At 40.9% G+C, this 22,396-nt stretch overlaps 1 protein-coding gene across 2 annotated transcripts in view; it reads right to left on the bottom strand.

Annotated features, from left to right (window-relative positions):
• Positions 1 to 20,120, bottom strand: part of LOC135224394 (PRL-1 phosphatase-like) — a 48,343-nt gene extending 28,223 nt beyond the window's left edge. Inside the window, exons 1-2 of one of the 2 annotated variants that reach the window (XM_064263358.1) lie at positions 19,941 to 20,120; positions 4,392 to 5,305 (exon numbers count right to left, since the gene is read on the bottom strand). In XM_064263358.1, coding sequence (XP_064119428.1) covers positions 4,392 to 4,520 — 129 coding nt within the window. In that variant the 5' untranslated portion in view covers positions 4,521 to 5,305; positions 19,941 to 20,120. The remainder of the gene's footprint in view (positions 1 to 4,391; positions 5,306 to 19,940) is intronic. The other variant, XM_064263357.1, reaches the window with a different exon arrangement.
• Positions 20,121 to 22,396: the final 2,276 nt, after the last annotated feature.

Raw genomic sequence — 22,396 nt, 5'->3', positions numbered from 1 at the left:
CCTGCCGAGCTTCCACTGAAGCGTCCTGGCGAATGTCCACAAAAGCGTCCTACTGAGCGTCCTCAAAAGCGTGCTGGAAAGCGTCCTGCTGAGCGTCCTCAAAAGCGTCCTGCCGAGCGTCCTCAAAAGCGTCCTGCTTAGCGTCCTGGAAAGCGTCCTGCTGAGCGTCCTCAACAAACGTCCTGCTTAGCTACGAGTGTGTCTGAGCAGAGAACACCAAGTCTTCTGAACGACGTTTCAGAGAGGAACTCGTTGAGCGCCTTGATGCATGCAAGGCCCGCCAAGAGGCGTCCTGGCGAGCGACCTTGCCAACATCTCAATGTTATGACGAACCGCGTTTTGCGTATGACATTGAATATTTTTAAGGGACGTCCTCATGCGAGTCTCCATGGAGAGCCGCACGCTGCTCCTGAAGAGTGTGAACACTAAAGGAAGACGTATGGCTTTCGTCTTCCGCAAGGTGCTTGCCGAGCGTCCTGGAGAATGTCTCTACTTATAGGACGTCGAGCACCTCCAAAAGCTCCCTCACGTCTAAATTGCCCTTCTTATGCCGACCAGAGACATAAGTTGTTTGACTGTGCAAAGCAGCTTGCCGGCCGTCAAACTTATCAGCTTGCTTTTTCGAAGTAAAGCGAACGTTACATAACGTATACGGAGCGCCATGAGGAGAGGAGACGAATACTGAGTTGCTCCTCCAAAAGGTGGAATCAAGAATGTCCTTGATTACCAAATTCTTTTGGAATGCTAGCGAGGTTGAAACAGCTCTAACTTCATGAGCGTTCACTCGCAGGAGGCTCAAATCACTCTTCTGGCAAGATGAATGAACCTCCTTAATAATGTATAAGTGATATATACATGAGCGTTCATATACATGAGCGTTCACTCGCAGGAGGCTCAAATCACTCTTCTGGCAAGATGAATGAGCCTCCTTAATAATGTATAAATGATGTATACATGAGCGGTCACTCGCAGGAGGCTCAAATCACTCTTCTGGCAAGATGAATGAGCCTCCTTAATAATGATAACTGATATATACCATGAGCGTTCACTCGCAGAGGCTCAAATCACTCTTCTGGCAAGATGAATGAGCCTCCTTAAATGTCCCTTAAGAAAAGAGCCAGTGCATTCTTCTAAAAGGGAAAATGTGGTCTCTTTACTCTTTCATCCTCTCGTGACGAGAGAGAGGACGTGAAGCGTCCTCTTCTCTAAAGCTTCTTTAGGGGGCGCGAGTCCTTCCGAGAACTCCAACCCCTGTGTGGGGAGGACGCCTCGGAGGACGAGAAGCAATCCTTCAAGATTCGTGCACGCGCACGATCTTTAGCAGCCTGGGAAGCGTCAACAGGTTCTGCCGAAGGGACGCCAGATCGGTGGGGAGCCCCCGTAACCCTCTTGCGGCTTTCGACATGCCCTCTCCCTGAGTCATGGGAGTCCGACAGAGGTCCAGGCCTAGAGGCATTATGGGGCCGATCTGACGCCCCCTCCACAACACAAGGGGCACTACACTTCACAACACTGATTGGAGAGCGAGCACTTTAGTCTAAGATTACTTGATGTAATCCTCTAGCAGACACTTCTTCTAGGCCCGTAAGCCATACCACAGGGTTAGGCAAAATAAAATCTACAGGAGGTTAGAAGGTTCATTATTTCTAACTTCTGTTTACTGTGGAGGAAAACTCCTGATTCTAACACGCTCTAAAATGCGTAAATGAATCCTCCTTCTTCCGTAATCAGTCACACATTACACTAATTACCTTATGCAAAGAAAACATGTAAACGTCATATATACTAAGCGAGTGTCTACCGAAAGTTCCGGTAGCCTCACCTTACCATGCAGACAACAAAGTCTGAAACTAGGCTAACTAGCTTCAGACATCAAATGCAATGAAAAAATCTACGATAGCGTATGCCTAGCCACAAATCCAAGTTAATAATCGAAAGAATAATTAGGATACTTAAGTGGCTAATGAAGTTTTTCAAAATCCTAGGCGGAGGTCTGTAAACAGTTGTTTACCGACCGGCGACAGAAAAAAATATGAATAGAAAATGGGAATAGTTCCTGATATCCGCCTCCCAGCGGCGGGAATGGGTACTACCACCTGGCCGCCCACTGCGTGTGCCGCGAATTTTTAAATTCTGTCGGACTTCAGAAAATACAGCTATATATATATCTGTCAGGTAAGTTTCATGAACAAAATATACATATGCTGTCCTAGGCATGACACACTGCAATTTGGAAAATATTTTCTGGAAAAATTAAAAAACCCAATTTGTTCCCCCTATTTGATGTCCTTCCTAATATATCATGTTTGAAAGCTTTATACCAACTGGAATTTAAATAGTACTGGTTATTAATGTAAAGCAGACGATACTGTATATACAACATGTACTTTCAGACCTTAAAGGTCAGTCCTTAACAAAATATGCATTTTCCTTAACACAAGTGATTGCCTAGCTGACTATCTACTGCTACTTGAATCTGGAACTTTATCATAATGAATATCTATTAGCCAACAAATGTAATTATTTTACTGATGCTACAATTTCTGTTGCACACGAAACAAAAGTCACATTTAAAATTACAAGTAACAGAGAATGTACACTTCAATTCAAAGAAAAGCTTTAAAAAAATAAATAAATAAATAAAAAAAAAAAAGTGCTTGGCTGGGACATAATGAACAATGGAACCCATAACGATTAAGATTAACAAATGATGAATATGGTTGATTATTATGCAAGTAATAGGTCAAAGCTCTTACATTTGGACATTCCTATGAAGTAATGTTGACTGAGATGTATATTCACCATAGATGAATTTACAAACGTTTGACATTAGCTAAAGCAAAGCAACACACTGCAAAACAAAACTGACTAATACACACCGGCTACAGGTTATAACTTTTCATGCTATTTCCCCATTAAGTATCTGATACAGAAAAGCCCTATATGTACTTAGATACTTGTATATAGAAGTGTTATTTTACTCAAAAGTTACCAACAACAGTAGTTATTAAACATCAAAATTGGTAAACATTTACTTCCTTATACAAAATTTAATGTCTTTCATTTTTTTAACTTAATGCTTCATATTACAATTGCAATGGAAAATAGTTCACAACAAAATTTGAGGTTAATATATTTTGTTGCATGGCTGTCATATCTAATGGTGCTGCTAACTTTGACTTGTTATACAGTAAGAGACCAGAATATTTTAATTATACCCAAGGGTTAATTTGTTACTTGTCACCAAAACCAGCTGACCTGGGCCATGGGTTCAACTACTATGCAGTACTTGACCTTCAACTTCAATACCATAAGGAATTTTCTTCACCTTTTCATAAAAAATGGCAAGGAAACCCTTTGTTTTAAAATAAACATACCAATCATGTTTTAAAGCATATACAGTACCAATATGCCCGCATTTATGGCATATATAATACGTATTTGAAAGCATCTAAAGAAATTAGGTCATGACTAATGTGCTGTACTGCATAATGAAATGAGCTCACGGCTACGTCATATTCAAGTGAAAATGCATATTTTTAAGGACAACCATTTGTTAACACTTAATAATCACACCTGAATTATGGTACAGTAGTTTCTGAAAATTTCCCAAAGGTTTTTTGGTTATTTATTATCTATAATAAACAGGCATTCTTAATCCAACTAACACAAAAGCAAAGACCAAAATAGTACACACTGCTGTTTTAAACAATTTTCCAAATAATAACTCTGACTTGTACTGTACAAGGAAAATAATTTGGCAGGTAGCAATTATTTATTTCATGTTGACTGCCAATATGGAAGTACTACTATCCAGGTATTTTACCTCTCACTTAAACATAATTCCTCCCAGTAATAAAGTCCCGGTAAATATCTTGGCTTCTTTAACACCTACACCTAAACCTCACTAATACTGGAAAGTGTGGCAGGAATCTCCAGCTCTTATTCTTCAGATCTCTCAGGATTTTTGTAGTTTGGCAAAGAGCTACAGAAACACAAATTCTTGCTCCAAGATGATTTTCACAAATGGAACTGGTCTATTAACCAGTATCCTCACTGTTCTATGCAGCTTATTTAAAAGCTTACAACTACACTGGACAAAGTAAAAATTTTATTTTGTTGGTGATAATACTTCAACATGTGTCACATGCATCCACCAACACAGTTCAGTGTATTAAAAAAAAAAAATTTCTTTCCAGTTATATATGAACTGTAATACTTAAATTCTCCAAATGCAAAATCAAAATATATTCTTTTAGTTTAGGATGAATTACTAATTAGTTTATAGTACCCATGTATGTGCTTTGCATTCTACTACTAGTTGAATTATGTACAAGGTAAAAAAATATTTATCACCTTTCCATGAAGTGGAAAATAAAGAGGAATCTTACCTCAATGTAGGACTGCATGGTGGCATCAGTGGGTCGGTCAGTGATAAGGAAGCGCATATTCTTGTACTCGATTTCCGAGGGGGCTGGTCTGATGCTCTTGGATCTCATGTTGGCGCTGTTTGCACTCATAACGCCCAAAGGACCAAATAAATAGACAAGTGTAACACCTGAAAGGGACTCTTGTTATCTATCCAGTGATGTTTACTATTCTCTTCACAGGAACTTGAAAAAGTAGTTTTGCTTACTCCAACAACAGGAAGTTGGCAATTTCTACGATGAGCTTCAAAATAAAATGAGGATAGACACCTTCAAACTTGATGGGGAGAGATCTCCACTAACAATCTCCTCTACTTTCTTTTTTTTTACAAATATATAGCCTATTGCAGCATATGCACATATATTTAATATATATTTATATATTTATATATAAAAAGGCTGATTTTATACACCGTTCACAATCACACTATATACACACAAGACACACTTAGAGGCTTTTTTCCACTGAAACTAATTTAGTAAAATATTATGGATAACGAGGGTAGTGAAGGAAGAGATCTGGCAGTAAATGAAATCTGGCCAACCAGATATTTTCTGATCTCTAATTTTGATTTAGCCAAGAGCACTAGCCAAAGAAAGAAGAAGAGCTCTCTCCTTTACAGCTAGAGCTTGGGAACTATGAAGCAGAGGAGCGGCAATCAACAACGTAGCCACAGAGGACCCGCTAATTTTCACGCCTTCACTTTACCCCATCACCAAGTTCAGTCTCCTGCTTTTTCACACACTGACACACAGCAAACGCATACACAAGATGACATATGATTCAAGCAGCTTTATTTGATGTGATATTGTGCCTTGCAGAATTCGCCAGAGCCCTTCAATAACTCCATAAGTGTGTAGCCTCGCCCACTGGACAGCTGCAATACAACAAAAAGATTACAAAATTGTTACAACCAGGAAAGCATTAAAATTTTTGTTTACATGTAACCATACATATATTGTCACTTAAATTGTACTAAGTACTGATAACATGAGCCATTTCCCTAAAGCACCTGCTTTAATGTTTTCACACAAGAATTTTTTTTAAATCTACTAATTACCAACTTAATTATAGTAAAATCTTTATCCTCTGCACCCATATTAAGAACCTTTAGCCATGACCAAAACAGACAAAAAGTACCCTGTGAAGAATTTTCTCCTCTAAATTTCATCCACAATATCAAAAATCCAAATATTTTAAGAGTGAAATAGTTGAATACAGTAATGACCATTCGTCGCAAAAGAACTTATTTTTGTCATTCCTGACTGTTGGACTAATTTTTTTTCCTTTTAAACAATTAGCACCAAATGCACAATATGAGCTGTTCAATTTTACATTATCATATCTGTTAAAATGTAATTGTGAACTAATATTTAACATTCCTATCCTATTGTATTTTCAATTCCTCATGAAATATTATAGGCCAATGTTAACCTACCATTCCATACAGAACTAAATTTCTATCCCTCACTAGCTCGAGTACTTGACAACATTTGCTCATTTTCCAGTAAAATTTTAGTTATTCCAAAAAAAATAATAATAATAATGATAATAATACAGAAACTTAAAGAAATATCTACAATGCTTAAGATCCTGAAAAATAAAACTGAAGATCTGGAACTTCAGCATATATATTGAGAAATTAAAGACCAACCAAAATATTAACAACAACCTGATGAACTTTTTGCAAGTAAAAATGATATTGTTAAGATACAATAAAGTTTTATACATACTTACCTGGCAGATATATACGATTAAGGGCCCACCCAGCCTCCCCTCAGGAGACAGGTGTAAGAGAAAATCTGGCTCAGAAAACGGGAATGGTCGGGATTCCGCCACCCAGCGGCGGGAATGGTAGATCACCTGACCTACCGGTAGCGTGTGCCGCGAGTTTTGAATTCTGTCGGGACGACGGAGTCTATAGCTAAGTATATATCTGCCAGGTAAGTATGTATAAAACTTTATTGTATCTTAACAATATCATTTTTATACATGCGACTTACCAGGCAGATATATACTTAGCTGATTGACACCCTTGGTGGAGGGCGAGAGACAGCTATATATATAAACAAAATTCTAATAACGGGAAACAACAATTGTTGTAGGATATCAATCCTTGGTTCTTACCTGTTTGGGCTGAAGACTTCATGATTACTGTCATTTAGTCTGCCTGCCTCAAGAGCTTCAGTGAGGTAAACCACCTATGACCGAACAGCCCTTCTGGATCATGTCAATGGGGGCTAGCCCGCTTACGCGACAGAACCTGCATGGATCGTACCAATGGGGCTTACCCGCTTACATGGCAGAGCCTGACCTGTATCTTATCAATGGGGGCTAGTTACATGACAGAGCTTTAGGCTTTACATAATGCACAACGAGGAGACCAAAAGTTAATCCCGACCACCTGACCTTCCTAACCATGTTAAATCTAAGAACTGAAAAGGGTTCTTCCTATACCCTCTTTCAGTCAACCATAAAAACCAAACACCATAATGTTAAAATTACATAACCTAACTAATTAGGATTAACCTCAGCTCCTCCTCCCAGCACTAAATCCGCGGACACATATGCTCCCAGTGAAAAGCACTTCTCATAAGTAACTCTCACATCCTTTAGATAGTGAGAGGCGAACACTGAGTTACACTTCCAATACGTGGATTCAATTAGATTTTGAAGGGACCACGTTTTATGAAAAGCCATTGAGGTTGCTATGGCCCTCACTTCGTGTGCTTTTACCCTGAGGAGTTTAAATTGTTCTTCACCACATTTAAGATGCGCTTCCTTAATAACGTCTTTAATGAAAAACGTAAGGGCGTTTTTTGATATTGGCCTTGTAGGATCCTTGACCGAACACCAAAGACTTTCCTGCGTACCTCCCAAAAGAGACTTTCTTTGTAAATAAAATTTTAGCGCTCTTACTGGACAAAGGGTCTTCTCCTTTTCTTCCCCCGTAAGAGAAGAGAGTGCCTTCACTTCGAAGCTTCTAGGCCACGGTTTTGATGGGTTTTCGTTCTTGGCTAAGAGAGGCTTAAAAGAGCAAATTGCAGCCTCCTTCTTAAACCCCACTCTGCCCTCTAACGCTTGAAGTTCACTCACCCTTTTTGCCGTGGCTAAGGCGAACAGGAATAGAGATTTCCTCGTCAAATCCCTAAAAGAAGAATTATTGGAAGGTACGAATCTTTCAGACATCAAATAATGCAGCACTATATCCAAGTTCCAACTGGGATTTTTATTCTGACTTTTTGAGGTCTCGAAAGACCTAATAAGGTCATGTAGATCCTTATTGTCCGACACATCCAGACCCCTATGCCTAAACACCGAGGCCAGCATACTTCTATACCCCTTGATCGTAGATACCGCTAGGCCACACTTTCTTCTAAGGTAAAGAAGAAAATTTGCAATGTCGGTTATAGAGGTACTGGAAGAGGATAGCTCATGCGTCCTGCACCATCTTCTAAACACTTCCCACTTCGACTGGTACACCCGTAATGTGGATGGTCTCCTGGCTCTTGCGATTGCTTTTGAAGCTTCGCGAGAAAACCCCCTCGCTCTAACGAGTCCTTCGATAGTCTGAAGGCAGTCAGACTTAGAGCGGGGAGGTTTTTGTGATACCTGTCGAAGTGGGGTTGTTTGAGAAGATCGCTCCTTAGTGGGAGCGATCTGGGAAGATCCACTATCCACTCCAGCAACTCTGTCACCCAATCTAGGGCTGGCCAAAAGGGAGCGATCAAAGTTAATTTCGTTCCCTCTGAGGAGGCAAACTTTCTTATTACTTCCCCTACCAGTTTGAAGGGGGGAAAAGCGTACCCGTCTATTCCCTTCCAATCCATGAGGAGACCGTCTATCGCTATTGCTCTTGGATCCGCGATGGGGGAGCAATAATTCTCCAACCTCTTGTTCCAGTTGGTTGCGAACAAGTCTACGTTCGGCCTTCCCCATAACCCCCATAACTGATCGCACACTTGAGGGTGGAGAGTCCATTCGGTGGGGAGCACTTGGTCTCTTCTGCTTAGCAGATCCGCTCGAACATTTCTCTCTCCCTGAATAAATCTCGTTAGAAGAGAGATCTGCTTCTCTTGCGCCCAAAGCAACAACTCCCTCGCTGTCTCGTAAAGGGAGAATGAATGAGTTCCCCTTGCTTCCTGATATATGCTAGGGCTGTCGTGTTGTCTGAATTGACCTGAATGATCGATCCTAATATCTGTTCTTGAAAGTGCAAGAGAGCTAGGTGAATGGCTTTCAGTTCCTTTTTGTTTATGTGCCAGGACACCTGAGCTCCTTCCCAGGTTCCCGACACTTCTTGCGAATCCAACGTTGCTCCCCACCCTACGTCCGATGCGTCTGCAAACAACGCTCGGAGAGGGCTCTTTATGTGCAAGGATATTCCTTGACAGAGTTTCTTCGGGTCTAACCACCACCGAAGATCTTGTTTGACCTTGTCCGTTATCCTGAATGACTCTTCGAGGTCCTGGGAACTTTGATCCCAGTTCTCCTTCAGATAATACTGAAGGGGTCTTAGGTGCAGCCTCCCTAGGGAAACGAACTGCTCCAACGAGGAAATGGTTCCCAGCAAACTCATCCACTCCCTCGCGGAACAATGCTCTTTCCCTAGAAATCCTGACACCTTTGTAAGGCAGCGCTCTATTCTCTCTGTTGACGGAGACGCTAGAAAACCCCCGAGAATCCATCCGAATCCCCAGATAAACTATGTTCTGCTGGGGATCCAGCTGGGACTTCTCGAGGTTGACTAGGAGTCCCAATGACTGCGTCATCTTTAATGTTACCGAAAGGTCCTCCAGACACTGTTGCTTCGACTTTGCTCGTATTAGCCAGTCGTCCAAATACATAGAGATTCTGATCCCCTCTAAATGTAGCCAATGCGCCACATTCCTTAGGATACCCGTGAAGACTTGTGGGGCCGTCGAAAGTCCGAAGCAAAGCGCTCGAAATTGAAACACTCTTCCCTGTGACATGAATCTTAGGTATTTCCTTGATGCCGGATGAATTGGCACATGGAAATATGCATCTTGAAGGTCCAGGGATACCATCCAGTCCCCTGGACGAAGAGCAGAAAGTACAGAGGAAGAGGTCTCCATCGAGAACTTCTTCTTGATCACAAAGACGTTCAGCGCACTTACGTCCAAAACCGGCCTCCACCCGCCCGAGGCTTTTGGTACCAGGAATAGACGGTTGTAGAAACCTGGTGAATGGAGATCTTGAACCGGTTCTATTGCCCTTTTCTGCAACATAAGTTCTACTGCTTGCAGGAGAGCTTGACTCTTGACAGGATCGTTGTATCTCGCTGTTAACTCCCTTGGAGTTCTTGTTAAGGGAGGATATTCCCTGAAGGGGATGAGGTATCCTCTCTCGAGGATCGAGAGGGTCCAGCTGTCCGCCCCTCTCTTCGCCCAGACTCTGGCAAAGTTCGACAGTCTGGCGCCTACCGCTATCTGGAGGAGGACTTCTTCATTTTGCCTTCCCTGCAGGTCTCCTGGAAGGTCTTCCTCTGGTATCCGGTCTTCTACCTATAAAAGGGGTTCTTGAGGAGGAAGAGGCTCCTCGAAAGGGCTACTGAAGAGGTGCTTTATCCTTCTTTTGAAAAGGAACCGCAGGCTTGAACCTCTTTGCTGACTGTGTCAGTAAATCCTGTGTGGCTTTTCCAGCTAATGATTTTGCTACATCCCTCACCGTGTCCTGTGGGAAAAGGTGGTTCGAAAGTGGCGAATATAGCAAGGCCGACCTCTGTAGAGGAGATACTGACTTGGACAGGAAAGACCCATACACTGCTCTCTTTTTCAAAACTCCCGATCCAAAAAGAGCAGCCACTTCCACCGAACCGTCCATCACCGCTCTGTCCAGACACGATAATACACTCGATAATTCTTCCATCGTGACAAATTCGGGATCTTGGGCTCTCTTCGCAAGGGCTCCCAAAGCCCAGTCCATAAAATTGAATACTTCGAGCGTCCTAAAGAGTCCCTTTAGTAGATGGTCCAGTTCACACATCCCCCAAGTAGCTTTTGCTGATAGTAGAGCGCGCCTCCTTGAAGAGTCTACTAAGGAAGCGTAATCTGCGTCTGCCGATGAAGGCAGTCCTAAGCCCATAGGTTCCTGGGTATCGTACACTCTTACCCGTCAACTTTGAAGGAGGGCATGAAAAAACAGTCTTGCCCGCCTCTCTTTTATTCTTAAGCCATTCTCCAAATCCTTTGAACGCTTTTTTCATACTAAGGGCTGGACGCATTTTTACAAATGAGGATGCTTTTGGAGACTTCGTGCTCGATAGCAAAGATCCTGGAGAGGGCGGATCCGCTGGTTGAAGCTTATCCCCGAACTCCTGCAACAACAACAAGGACAATCTCTTATAATCAGAGACTACTACATCCACAGGTAATTCTTCATCCGAGACTTCTTCTAAGTCTCCGGCTGTGGGGGATCCTTTCGGAGAAGAGCGGTTCTTAGTTGTCGAGGGACTTCTGTCAAACGAAGAAGAACGTCGTCCGTGTGACAAATCCTTGCTACTACAAGGCGCAATAGAGTTCTTAAACGCACGAGATCTTCTCTCAGGCACCTGTTTCCTACCAGGTGAAGGGCTCCTACTCTCCGAAGAACTCATAAAGTGCAAAGGGGTCTTACTCTGACCTAAGCTCGTACAAGGAGCCTGGCGCCTACTCAACTCCTGACGCCTGCTCGACTCCTGGCGTCTGTTAGACTCCTGGCGCCTACCCGACTCCTGACGCCTGCTCGACTCCTGGCGTCTGCTTGACTCCTGGCGCTTGTCGTGACTCCTTGTAGGCTCTTGACGCCTCTCACAAGACTCCTGGCGTCTGTTAGGCTCTATACGCCTGTGATATTCTTGGCGCCTACTAGGCTCTGTCAACTCTATGTTTCTAACAAGCTCCTGCTTCTTAGGCTCTTGACGCCTATCCTGATCCTCAGAAGAGGAGTCCGACTCCTGACTTCTCCTAAGAGACGTAGCTGACCGCTTGCTCTGCGAGCGGCTACCGCTGGGAACTTTCTTCCTATAGATAGGAGAGGATCGTTTAAAGGGAGAACGAGAGAGTCTCTCTGGTGACGAGCGCCTGCTAGAGTGAGAAACTTCTCTCCTACCAGGAGAAGAAAATTTTGATCTCTTCACTGGAAGGGAGGAGTCTTTCCTTCGAGACGAATCCTTATGTAGAGCGCCTACCAAGGAGGATATTTGCTCCTGTAGATTAAGCAGGAAAAGCTTAGTCGGATCTTGAGGCGCTGGAGACGGTCTTCTCGCCCTCTTACTAGTCGAAGGAAAATCCTCTGGAAATCGCTCTGGGCTTGAATCAAAAGCGTCTCCTTTCGGCGCTACCCACGATCTCTTCAGAGGACGAGACTTCGAAGCAGAGCTCCATCCACGCCTGGACGAGGAGGAGTCCGACGCAGAAAAACACTCTTCCAGGATGCCTTTTCTACGGCTATCCAAGGCAGCCTGGGTCGTTACTTCAGGGTCTGCCGAAGGACGCCTGATCGTTGGGGATGCTCCACATCCTCCCTGCGGCTTTTGACATTCCTCCTCCCCTGGTCCTGGGAGTTTGGGTTTGGAAGCGGTCTAGGCCTAGGAGCAATGCGGAGCCGATCAGACGCCCCCTCCACTGCACTGGGGTCACTGTATTCACTGACACTCTTACCTTGTGTTTCCATAGCTTTAAGCTGCTCCTGAAGCTCCCTGATCGAGGATCTCATTTTTTCCATTTCTGAAAATGAATCCTTAGATTCAACACAGGGAGAAGGGGCTGAGGTTATGGGAGAAACATCATCTAGTTTGTTAATTTCTGATTCAGGCTCAAAAGAACAAGATCTACTCGAGCTTCTAGCTGACGCTTTCCTAGCTCTATCCTTCTCTCTTTTCTTAATATAAGAAGCTAAATCCTTCCATCCTTGCTCCGAAAGCCCTTCACATTCAGCACAAGTTCTATCAAACGCACATTCAGACCCTCTACATTTACTACAAAGCGTATGAGGATCTACCTCTGCTTTAAACAACCTAGTTCTGCATTCTTCCCTTGCACAAACCCTAAACTTAGGTGTTACTTTAACTTCAGCCATCTTAATAGAAAAAACCAAATCCAAGTCCTAATCCAGTCCAAAATAAGCGTATGCCAATACCGAGAATAAACAAGAGTACTTCACCAAATGAGTCCAACCAATTCTCGGCAAATGAGCAGAATTCCAATCAGGAGAGACCAAACAACAGTTGTTGCCGGCCTCAGCGACAGAGAAAATCTGGCTCAGAAAACGGGAATGGTCGGGATTCCGCCACCCAGCGGCGGGAATGGTAGATCACCTGACCTACCGGTAGCGTGTGCCGCGAGTTTTGAATTCTGTCGGGACGACGGAGTCTATAGCTAAGTATATATCTGCCTGGTAAGTCGCATGTATAAAACTTTCTAGATTAGGCAGCACCACAATAAATTCAGGATGAAGTCATACCATATGTGATATCACGTTTAAGATTCCAAAGGCATCCACGACAACATATTACATACAGTATACCTACCTCCATGCAATTTCCTCTCAGCACAAGTGGATATCAACAAACCACCCTTCAAGTCTCTCTCTCTCTTACAATAAAACATACCATACCAAAAATGGGGCAGTTAGGATCCTTCTGTGAGTCAAGGCCGGTAAGAACTAATTCAGGGAATTTGATAACCAACACTTGTACCAAGACTCCACACAAGACCTTGAACTATAACGCATCAATAGAAATGACACAATTTAACAAGTCAATTTTCAAAAGAACAATAAATTTCAATTATCCATTACTGCTCCTACTTTACTAATGCTGGGATAAAAAAAAAAGGTGATTCTTTATCAATTCTTTACAGCTTTCACATACCATCTTATGAGCATGACATTCTTCATTAGTAAAAAAAAAAAAAAAAAAAAAAAAAAAAACCATCTTATAAGCATGACATTCTTCATTAGTAAAAAAAAAATAATAATAAAATAAAAAATTCATCTTTCATTAGTAAAAAAAGAAAAAAAAAATATTCATCTAACTCTCATCACACATTAACTTAAAATAATAATTGCATGTTCATAAGGTAGATTAAAAAATTGTCACCTTACAACTGGATATCAGTAGTGGTAGTGGTAGTTTTGAGCAATTTCAATGAGGGGAGAACACTAGGACATTATAAGAGCTCCATATTTTACCAGATAAATGCAATTAGGACAATGGCAAACATCAACTATTGCAAGTCAATGTCAAGGAAACATTTTATGTGCAGTCTGCACACAAATCTAAAATACAGGAGGGAGCTCCACAAATGTCTTTATATATACATTGGGAGGAAGGTCACTGAGCTCTTGCTAAATCTATAATCATTATCCATCAGCTTAAAAAATGCCCTGTATCCCATAAAATGGAGAACTTGGTACATTACCAACAAACAAGGTTGGCATATCTATACAAACTATTAATCTTGAAACACACTCTTTAACAGCATGGTGAACTTTAGACAGAGAAACCTGCAATCAACTGCAAGTGAATGTGTAAGCACCAGTTTCACTTGGAAAGGTAACAAGTGACTACCTACAACTGGTCAAACAACTTTGTACACTTTGGTCATGAGCTCTATTTGCAAACCTCATTGATGCTCAACATAAAAGGTACACACTAATATATGAAAACTGAATTAAAGGGGTCTGCATTGCATCTATTTGTGAAGTAGGTACTGTCAGCCTTGTAACCTAGGCAGACCATGTAAAACGGTATATTATCTAACAAATGATGCCTGGAGTGCAAAGCAACAAATGATATATATATATATATAATGCCAAGAGTTAACCCAAGGAATAATCCCTGGATTAACCACTGCTACCCTGACAAACATTGTTGAGTCTACTCCATACAGATTGTGTAAACATTAACCTCAACTCATTTCTGGGATAAAAAGACAAAAGCTTGCCCTGGCTGAAAAGATAACAGTTTGCACTCCCCTAAGATGATGAAGAAATCTATGGGGAGAGAACCGACAATGAACCGAGTTGTAACATGAAGACATGCAAATTTTAAAAGGCAAACTTTCCCACAAGCAGGCATTTCTTCCTTTTTCCCTACACTATTGCAAACCTTTTTAAGGACACTTTCCTTTATTTTGTGATGCTTGATACTGAAAGTATTAGCTACTTTCATGTATTTCATCCAATTTACTGTCAAATGTACAGTGTTAGTTTCAAATGGAAACATGTCCATAAATTTTTTGTCAGATATTGAGTTTGCAAAAACATATAACACGGCTTTATACTGGCACAAAGATACATGTTACTCAGAGCATGGCTTGAACGGCTCAAGTATTGGGGAATGTATAACTTGGCCATCTCACCAAGATCAAATAGTTACTCTTAGCAAATTTTAAACCCATAGGGAACAGAGGCTATCAAATTCAACTTTTGGTGGACTCACCATCAACTTTTGCAAGAGTACCATCACAAGCTTAAACTACTTGTTACCAGTACATAAGAGTAAATCAACTTTTGCGTAAAGCAAGCCATGCTAATTGTGTTGCTGTGTACAGGTGGCTTTGTCGTCAGTGGTCAATGTCTGACTGTGGATAGTGCTATGATTATAAACCTATATGCCCATCCCTGTAGTGCTTGGGTACAACCACAGCTTTGAGAAGCATAACTGCCACTGGCCTGGGTAATTTGCAAAGCCTTATAATGGCAAACACTGCTTTTTCTCAAAACTATGAATCATTGAGAGTCCAGAATGCTGGAAAGGTAACTTAAATAAGCCTACCTTTATCATATTGCAAGAATCAGATGATCTTGCAAAGTTCAGCCAAATTTTAGCGTACCTAAGCAAATGGCCTACCATAACCTAGTCTCCATTACTTTTCCATGGACTTTTTACTATCACTGTGAATACAATGAGCATTTAAATCTTGAGCTGTACCCTTGTATAGAATAATTCAATTACTGTACTGCATATATAATGATGTGGGCCCTTTTTGTACCAACCTTTTTATTTATGGACAAGTCTTTCTTGGAGAACTTTCAAGTTCAGTGCACTGGAGTTAAGCACTCTTAGCATTCAACAGCATGTAGAATCTCTTATGGTATGTCAACGGCAAGGAGCTTGTTCAATCTGCTAGACAAAAGGGAACTCTCTGGCCTGGAAATGAAATACTTCAACCGGTCCAAGATGACCACAGCCATCTAAATGGCAATTTTCATTAGGAAGCGCACAAGAGCAGCAGCTCAAGCGACAAGATCTGGTTCAGAAGAAGCAACCTTGATTTCAGAACGAGCACCAAAGACACTACCCTTAGATCAATGAACTCACAAATCAGCTCAATGACCTCTCATTGATATTACAATTCAGCCTGTGAAAGTTCTGAGGGAACAGATCCTCTAGTTCTGTCAGATCCACAAGAGCATTTACAAGATCCTTTCCCAAGAGCTACGACAACACACCAGAATGACATGCTGACTGTTCAAAGGCATGTGATGCACAGTCAATCATTATGGCAATAATTCACAAGCCCCATTCCAATGATGATCCATGAAGGGATCCTTGCTATGCACTGTAGTTAGTCAACCGTCAAGGAAACCTCCTTATGATAAGCCTAACACAAACTAATGAGGCCACACGAGAGTACGTATGAGCATGATCATGCACAGGCACATACGCAAACCTAGAACTGACCAAGGGCCTATGTGATCAAGGGACTATCATGATACCCAGAGATATTAAAAGGGCAGAGACCTGATGCATGTATAACATGTCAGCACACATACGATCTGGAGACTGTGCATGTGGCGCACAAGAGGGCCGTGCTGACTCTACTCCATGTGCCTTGGCAGATGTGCATGAGTGGGAATCCGATGAGTGAGAATCTGTGATAATCCTCCTCCCAAGGCTTGGGAAAACACAAGGTCCCAAGCAATTATTATTATTTTTATATTACTATTCAGTATAAAGTACATGAAAATTGTTCATATGGAACAAGACTATAAGGGCCGATGACTTGAAATTCAAACTTCCAATGGATATGGTGTTCATTAGGAAGAAGATGAAGTAAATGGATGAACAGAAAAATTTTTTAAAAAGAAAAAAAAATTAATAAATAGAGTATATAAAAATGTATTAAAATGCAAGAAGAATAGTATTAGGGTCATAATGCATTACATCTTCACTTGAACTAGGGTTCCAATTGCACGACATCCTCTGACAGGTTGTTCCACAGTCCAATGGTGTGAAGAATAAAGGACCTCTGGAACCGAGATGTTCAACAGCGTGGTACATTTACCACCCATTGGTGCTGCTGCTCAACGAATCTGATTGCTCTCGGCAAGTACAGGGAATTGGGGATCAATTGTGAACGTGAAAGATCTGTTGAGAACCCCACCCCACACCCCGGCCCCATACCCTCCTTGGAAGTGAGCAAAAAATTCCAGCCAACCCAAGAATAGGTGAGGCATTCACTCAAAGTCCACCACGACCTCTTGGACATCTTCCAACAAGATTAAGAATTGGTTGGAAGACAATTAGGAGGCAGATAGGCAACTGCACTACTCTTTACATATCATATTCTTCTTTGAAGGCCCAGGAGAACTGGTTGAGGTTTGGAATGCAGTCGTTAATGGAGCAAAATGCTGCAGGGCATCTCTAACACGTAGGACAACTGTTACCAGAGATACAAAGGGGTTGATGAACAGGGTTAAGTACCTATACAGTAATAACAGAAGGAAATATAAAAGTCTTAGCCTAAGCTAAGAGGTCCAAAACGAAAGAAAAAGATGGGCTCCAGAATATTCTTGATGACACTGATAAACAAATTTTTATATTCTTGGCACCAAACCTTTTTGCCAATCTTAAAAAAAATTGGATCTGAACAACCCTACAGCACAATGAGTAGGCAAAACATGCTGGGCACTAAAAGCATTGTTGTATTCATGACAGCCATTTAATACTAGAATGTTAACGTAAAAAAAGGAAACAATGGCTTGGTATTAATTTATATGGGCTTATAACCCTGTAAATAATTAATTTGGTGACTAAAATGCACCCAAAACTGTGGAAGAATGGGAGATACGTACTCATAAGGGTTCTGCCAAAGATATATGAGGGGATGAAAGTGTTTCTTACCCCTTGTCGTAAACTTATCATTGGTCCCAGATTCAAATCAGTATTTTCCCCTACTCATATATTTAACAATCTAGAAAGGATCCCAGTGGGAAATGCTTTTTAGGTGCCTTAATACCAAAAGTCCACTAAAATTCTACAGGTATAATGGTCCAATTTGAGTAAAATGCAGATGCACAAAAACAAGATCCCACAAACCAAACCTCACAAAGCCATGGGAATATTACCAACGTATACCCACTATCTTTACGTTAGCCTGGCTAAGGAGGGCTAGTCTTCCTTAACCTAAATGCATGTTTTTGTCAAATACTTTGAGCTCATAGGTCAACATGCAGTTCAGCAACAGGATGGTAAGCCTCAGCCCTACAAAAGTACTTGTTCAACAAATAGCAAATTCTCTTGGACACAACTATTCAAACTTGGTATAGCTATACTTAGTTTTACTTTATCAACAGCTCGAGTAATTCTAAAGAACAGCTTCGAACAATATAGGAAAGGATGTTCATGGTGCAATACAGGTGAAGTGCCTTGAAAAATTTACCAAATTAATATTAGAAATTCAAGTTTCTATTTTTTATACTCAGAAAAGCTCCACAGATCGCATGTTCAGTACCAGCCCTCTGGGATTAACCTAATAACAAACAAAAGATGGTGTATTTCTCATATTTTGGTGAATTTTGCTAATTATCTCACACATATATATATATATATATATATATATATATATATATATATATATATATATATATATATATATATATATATATATATATATATATATATATATATATATATATATATATATATATATATATATATATATATATATATATATATATATATATATATATATATATATATATATATATATATATATATATATATATATATATATATATATATGGTCTAGCCTACTACCACAGCCTTATTCATAGCAGTAAGCAACCACAAAATTTACTCCCTTTTATGTTTGTTTTTGTTCATGTCTACTGATGGTGTTTTTGATATTTTCAATCTTCTGTTTAAGTTTTTACATTTATGCCAAAGGGCTGATGCTTAACACTATGCTTATTTTACACAAACTGATAGTTTCTGAACCAGGGGGGAATGGTAGTTGTCTTCTATTCAAAAAATATTTTACCACACGTATATCAATGTAATGATCTTGGCCAGGCCTACCTAAACAGACTTTACCAGCAAATTAAATTCAAAATTATGAAGACATCAAATATGCATTTACTAATATTAGGCTAGCCTCCTTACACAATCTCTATGCTAGTCTGTCAATAAAACTTCTAGTTTATGTTATATGTATATATGATAGTATATCAACACAACTTAGGCTACATTAACTAGATGCCCACCCTATAGCCTTAGGGTACCATATGGTTTGCCTAACCTTCCTCTTCAACTGTAGATTAATGAGGCTAACCTAATTAAGTTCGAAATCAATCAGCCATCTCCGGCCGTCCCCGTCTCGAAATTATGCTATTAAAAATAAAGGCCATTAGGTAGCAAAGGCCTCCGTGAACTGACCAGTCCTGCCTACTGTCAGTACAGCTAGCTATAATCATGGCTACCAATTGCTCGGCTGGGTCCGGCCTGCATTTCGTGAAACGGGTTACTCAAGAAGCGACAAAAGCTGCCGATATTGCTGCTAAAGCGACAAAAGGGTATGAAAATATGGCCTCTACCCACAACGACTTGAACGACTTTGAAAATGTCTCGGTCGAAACACTGAATCATGGGCGAGCTACATCACACAAAGAAAGGCATCGAGTACACAGGAGTCGTTTTAGAAATAATGAGGACAACTCGGGGGAAGAAAATGAGCCCGATTTGAGCCCTAAATAGGCTGGCCTCTCTCTCGGTGTCCCCAAAAACAAAGAGGACATGGGTATAGTGAGGCCAATGGTGATGATCAGTTCCAAGGCCGTCGCCCCCGTTTAAATACCAAGGAAAATTTAAGGTTTTTCCGCGTCTCTCCTCAATTTAGGTGATAAATTAGCTGTGCCATATCTATACTGTTGAAATGAATGGAGGAAAATCAAGAATATAAAGATCTAAAGGCTTAAAAAGCAGCTTTGTGATGTGAGGTTCACGTCGAGAAATATGGAGTAGAAAATTCCAGACATTGTTCACATCTTTTCGCTTTCAGTGCGCACTTCCTTTTCTCTTTGGCCAAATAATACTATTTCGGCCTATTCTTATAAGCAGCTCCGTCCAATAAACCTAAGAAAGAAAGGGGAAATCCGACGCCGTAAAAAGCGAGAATAAAAGTGGTGGTCGGGGGGTTATATTGTATTATGCAGCCATTACCAACCTAAACCTAACACTTCAACTAAAAAACGAGGACACCTCCCTCCTATTTTGGTCTTCTCACCTGTGCGTTGTTACTCCTGGTGTATTTAAATTTCATGTTTCACTTCACAAACTTTTTACACAGAACAATGTGCGGTCGGACAGACAATAATCAGAGTTGATGCATTTGCTTAGCATCCGTCAGCAGGTGAGATCCTCTCGATAGGAGTTTCGCTTCTTAGGGAGAGGCTCAGTACGAGTAAGGGATTGCGCATGCGTTGAGTTAGCGAACGACCACTTTTTGGGCGGCTTTTAAATTCGCGTCTACCTCTCCTCTTAATTAGATCTAGAAAATGTTCCATAATCAAACAACGAGAATACATAAGAGTTGTGGATTTATATCATACACATACTTATTAATCCCTCTATTTCATTTAGTAAGCCGAAAGTACGAGGAGTCATTTCGCTATACACACATACACATGCGCAATGATATTTCGAGCCGAAATACGAACGTAAATATAATTCATTCATGTTCACACAATATTGAGACAATTTGGTCTTGAACAAAGTCTTGCTATCATATGATGCAATTCTTTCAACACGTGCACCAATCAGTGCCTGTTGCCTCCACGTTATTAAATGGGAACTACTGAGAATTCTAAGGGCGTCTGCAAGTTGTATAATATGCTTTCCATTACTATATTTCGAAGAAGAAAAGACAAACAGATACAGATCCGGCTTACTCATTTTTTCGCTTTTCTCGCTTCCTATAGCAACTTGCTCGGGATGATTCACATTCCTGGGAATAATAAAACATAGTTTTATCAAGAAATTTTCCCTGCCCTGTGGACCTTCCTGGAAAATTGCGTAAGCATTTTCTTAGAGATTCTAAACTTCGTGAAGATCTAACCGCTATAGCTCACTAGACATCAGCCTGTCAGCTGATAGGCTATGAATCACCCCCCATCATCCTATCTGGTGAATTATTTGTTGTTCTTCTGTGAAGTTGATATTCGTAATGTGCCCGCAGGATGGTTACTCTGCAATACATCAATAGAGTCTACCTGTATGCAGCCCTCTGATGTTATTAGGTTACAATTCAGACGCCCACATAATGTTAAAAGCTGGCATCGAGGATAAAAATGACGTATGAAAAGGTCGAATACTTGAAGATGTTGGAAAATCATTACCAGCGCTTCTGCTACACACTTATGTGCCGTCCGAATTGAGATTCTTTTACTACTATAAGTATTCACTAATAACTACTAGAAATGTTCGGTTATGATAAATAAGAGGCTCATATCTAAATGTAGCGTCATTTTGTGTGCCAATCTAGGAAAACTGATTATTGGCCCTACCATCATGTGTGGACGTGTTTTAGCAGAGAAAGTAAGGGATAGTTCAGATCTTCGAAAATTATCCTTTTACCACTAGGCATCGTACATTCCAGACATCTACCCTCCCTGACAGAGCCACCACCGCCTCCACACCCATCCAACTCTCTCTCTCTCTCTCTCTCTCTCTCTCTCTCTCTCTCTCTCTCTCTACTCTCTCTCTCTCTCTCTCTCTCTCTCTCTCTCTCTCTCTCTCTCTCACACACACACACACGTGAAAATTGTTACTCGGAGAAATGACATTAACTTAATTAGTATAGTACATTCTTTTCAGAGTAAACTGAGGACTCAGTTCGTGGATGCTTCTTTAAAGTGTTTAAAAAGTGTTTTATTTTGTGGATGATGTGATTTCACAGTATCGTTACATAGTCTGTCGATAGTGTTACCTTTTACGTTCATCACTAGTTTGTGAACTATAGCAGCTTGTTTGATAAGAGGTCCACATCAGCCTCCTAAAAGCTGGTTCTTTTGATCTCCAGTGAAGTTCTCTTACAGCATTCACACTTTAACTGCTGAATCATGGAGAGGGTTCCTGTACAGAAAACTTCCACATTAGTCCTCCTGTACCTCCACTTACATACGCAGAGCGTTCACCAGCAGCACGTTAATCTTCCAAAGCAAACTGTCATGCATTGCTTATCTTGGATGCATGTTCCAACTACTTCCGAGATAATATGGATAACTTCTATATTATTTCCACGTAACCAAACTCCCCCATAATTCTCTAATCTAATATTTCACATATGCCATCTTTTGTACCACTTCTATGCGTTTCCACATCTCTCACTCTCAATTCTTCTTATGCCACACGAACGTAGGTACTTCATAAACAGTTCGCCTCAAGAATTTAAACTTATTTTCTTTCATTTCCACTCAACATTCACGCTTCACTACCAGGAAGGGTTGAATATGCTATCCCTCCATACCCACATAACTAGGCTTCCAGAGACATTCCACGTCTTCTCACAATCTGACGGTTATGCCTGCTGCCTACATCCATTATATTAAGTTCACGTTGCTTTCCATCCTTCCAGCCTTTCTTCAAACTTATTAGTATTCGTATCTTTATTCCTGCTTTCCATATGCTCCTATAATCTTACTTTTGATCACATTCATTGTTTACTCTCAACTTTTTCCTCTA

Source organism: Macrobrachium nipponense, chromosome 12 (assembly GCF_015104395.2).
Source record: "Macrobrachium nipponense isolate FS-2020 chromosome 12, ASM1510439v2, whole genome shotgun sequence".
Lineage (NCBI taxonomy): Eukaryota > Metazoa > Arthropoda > Malacostraca > Decapoda > Palaemonidae > Macrobrachium > Macrobrachium nipponense.
This window is presented reverse-complemented; position numbering and strand designations above follow the sequence as displayed.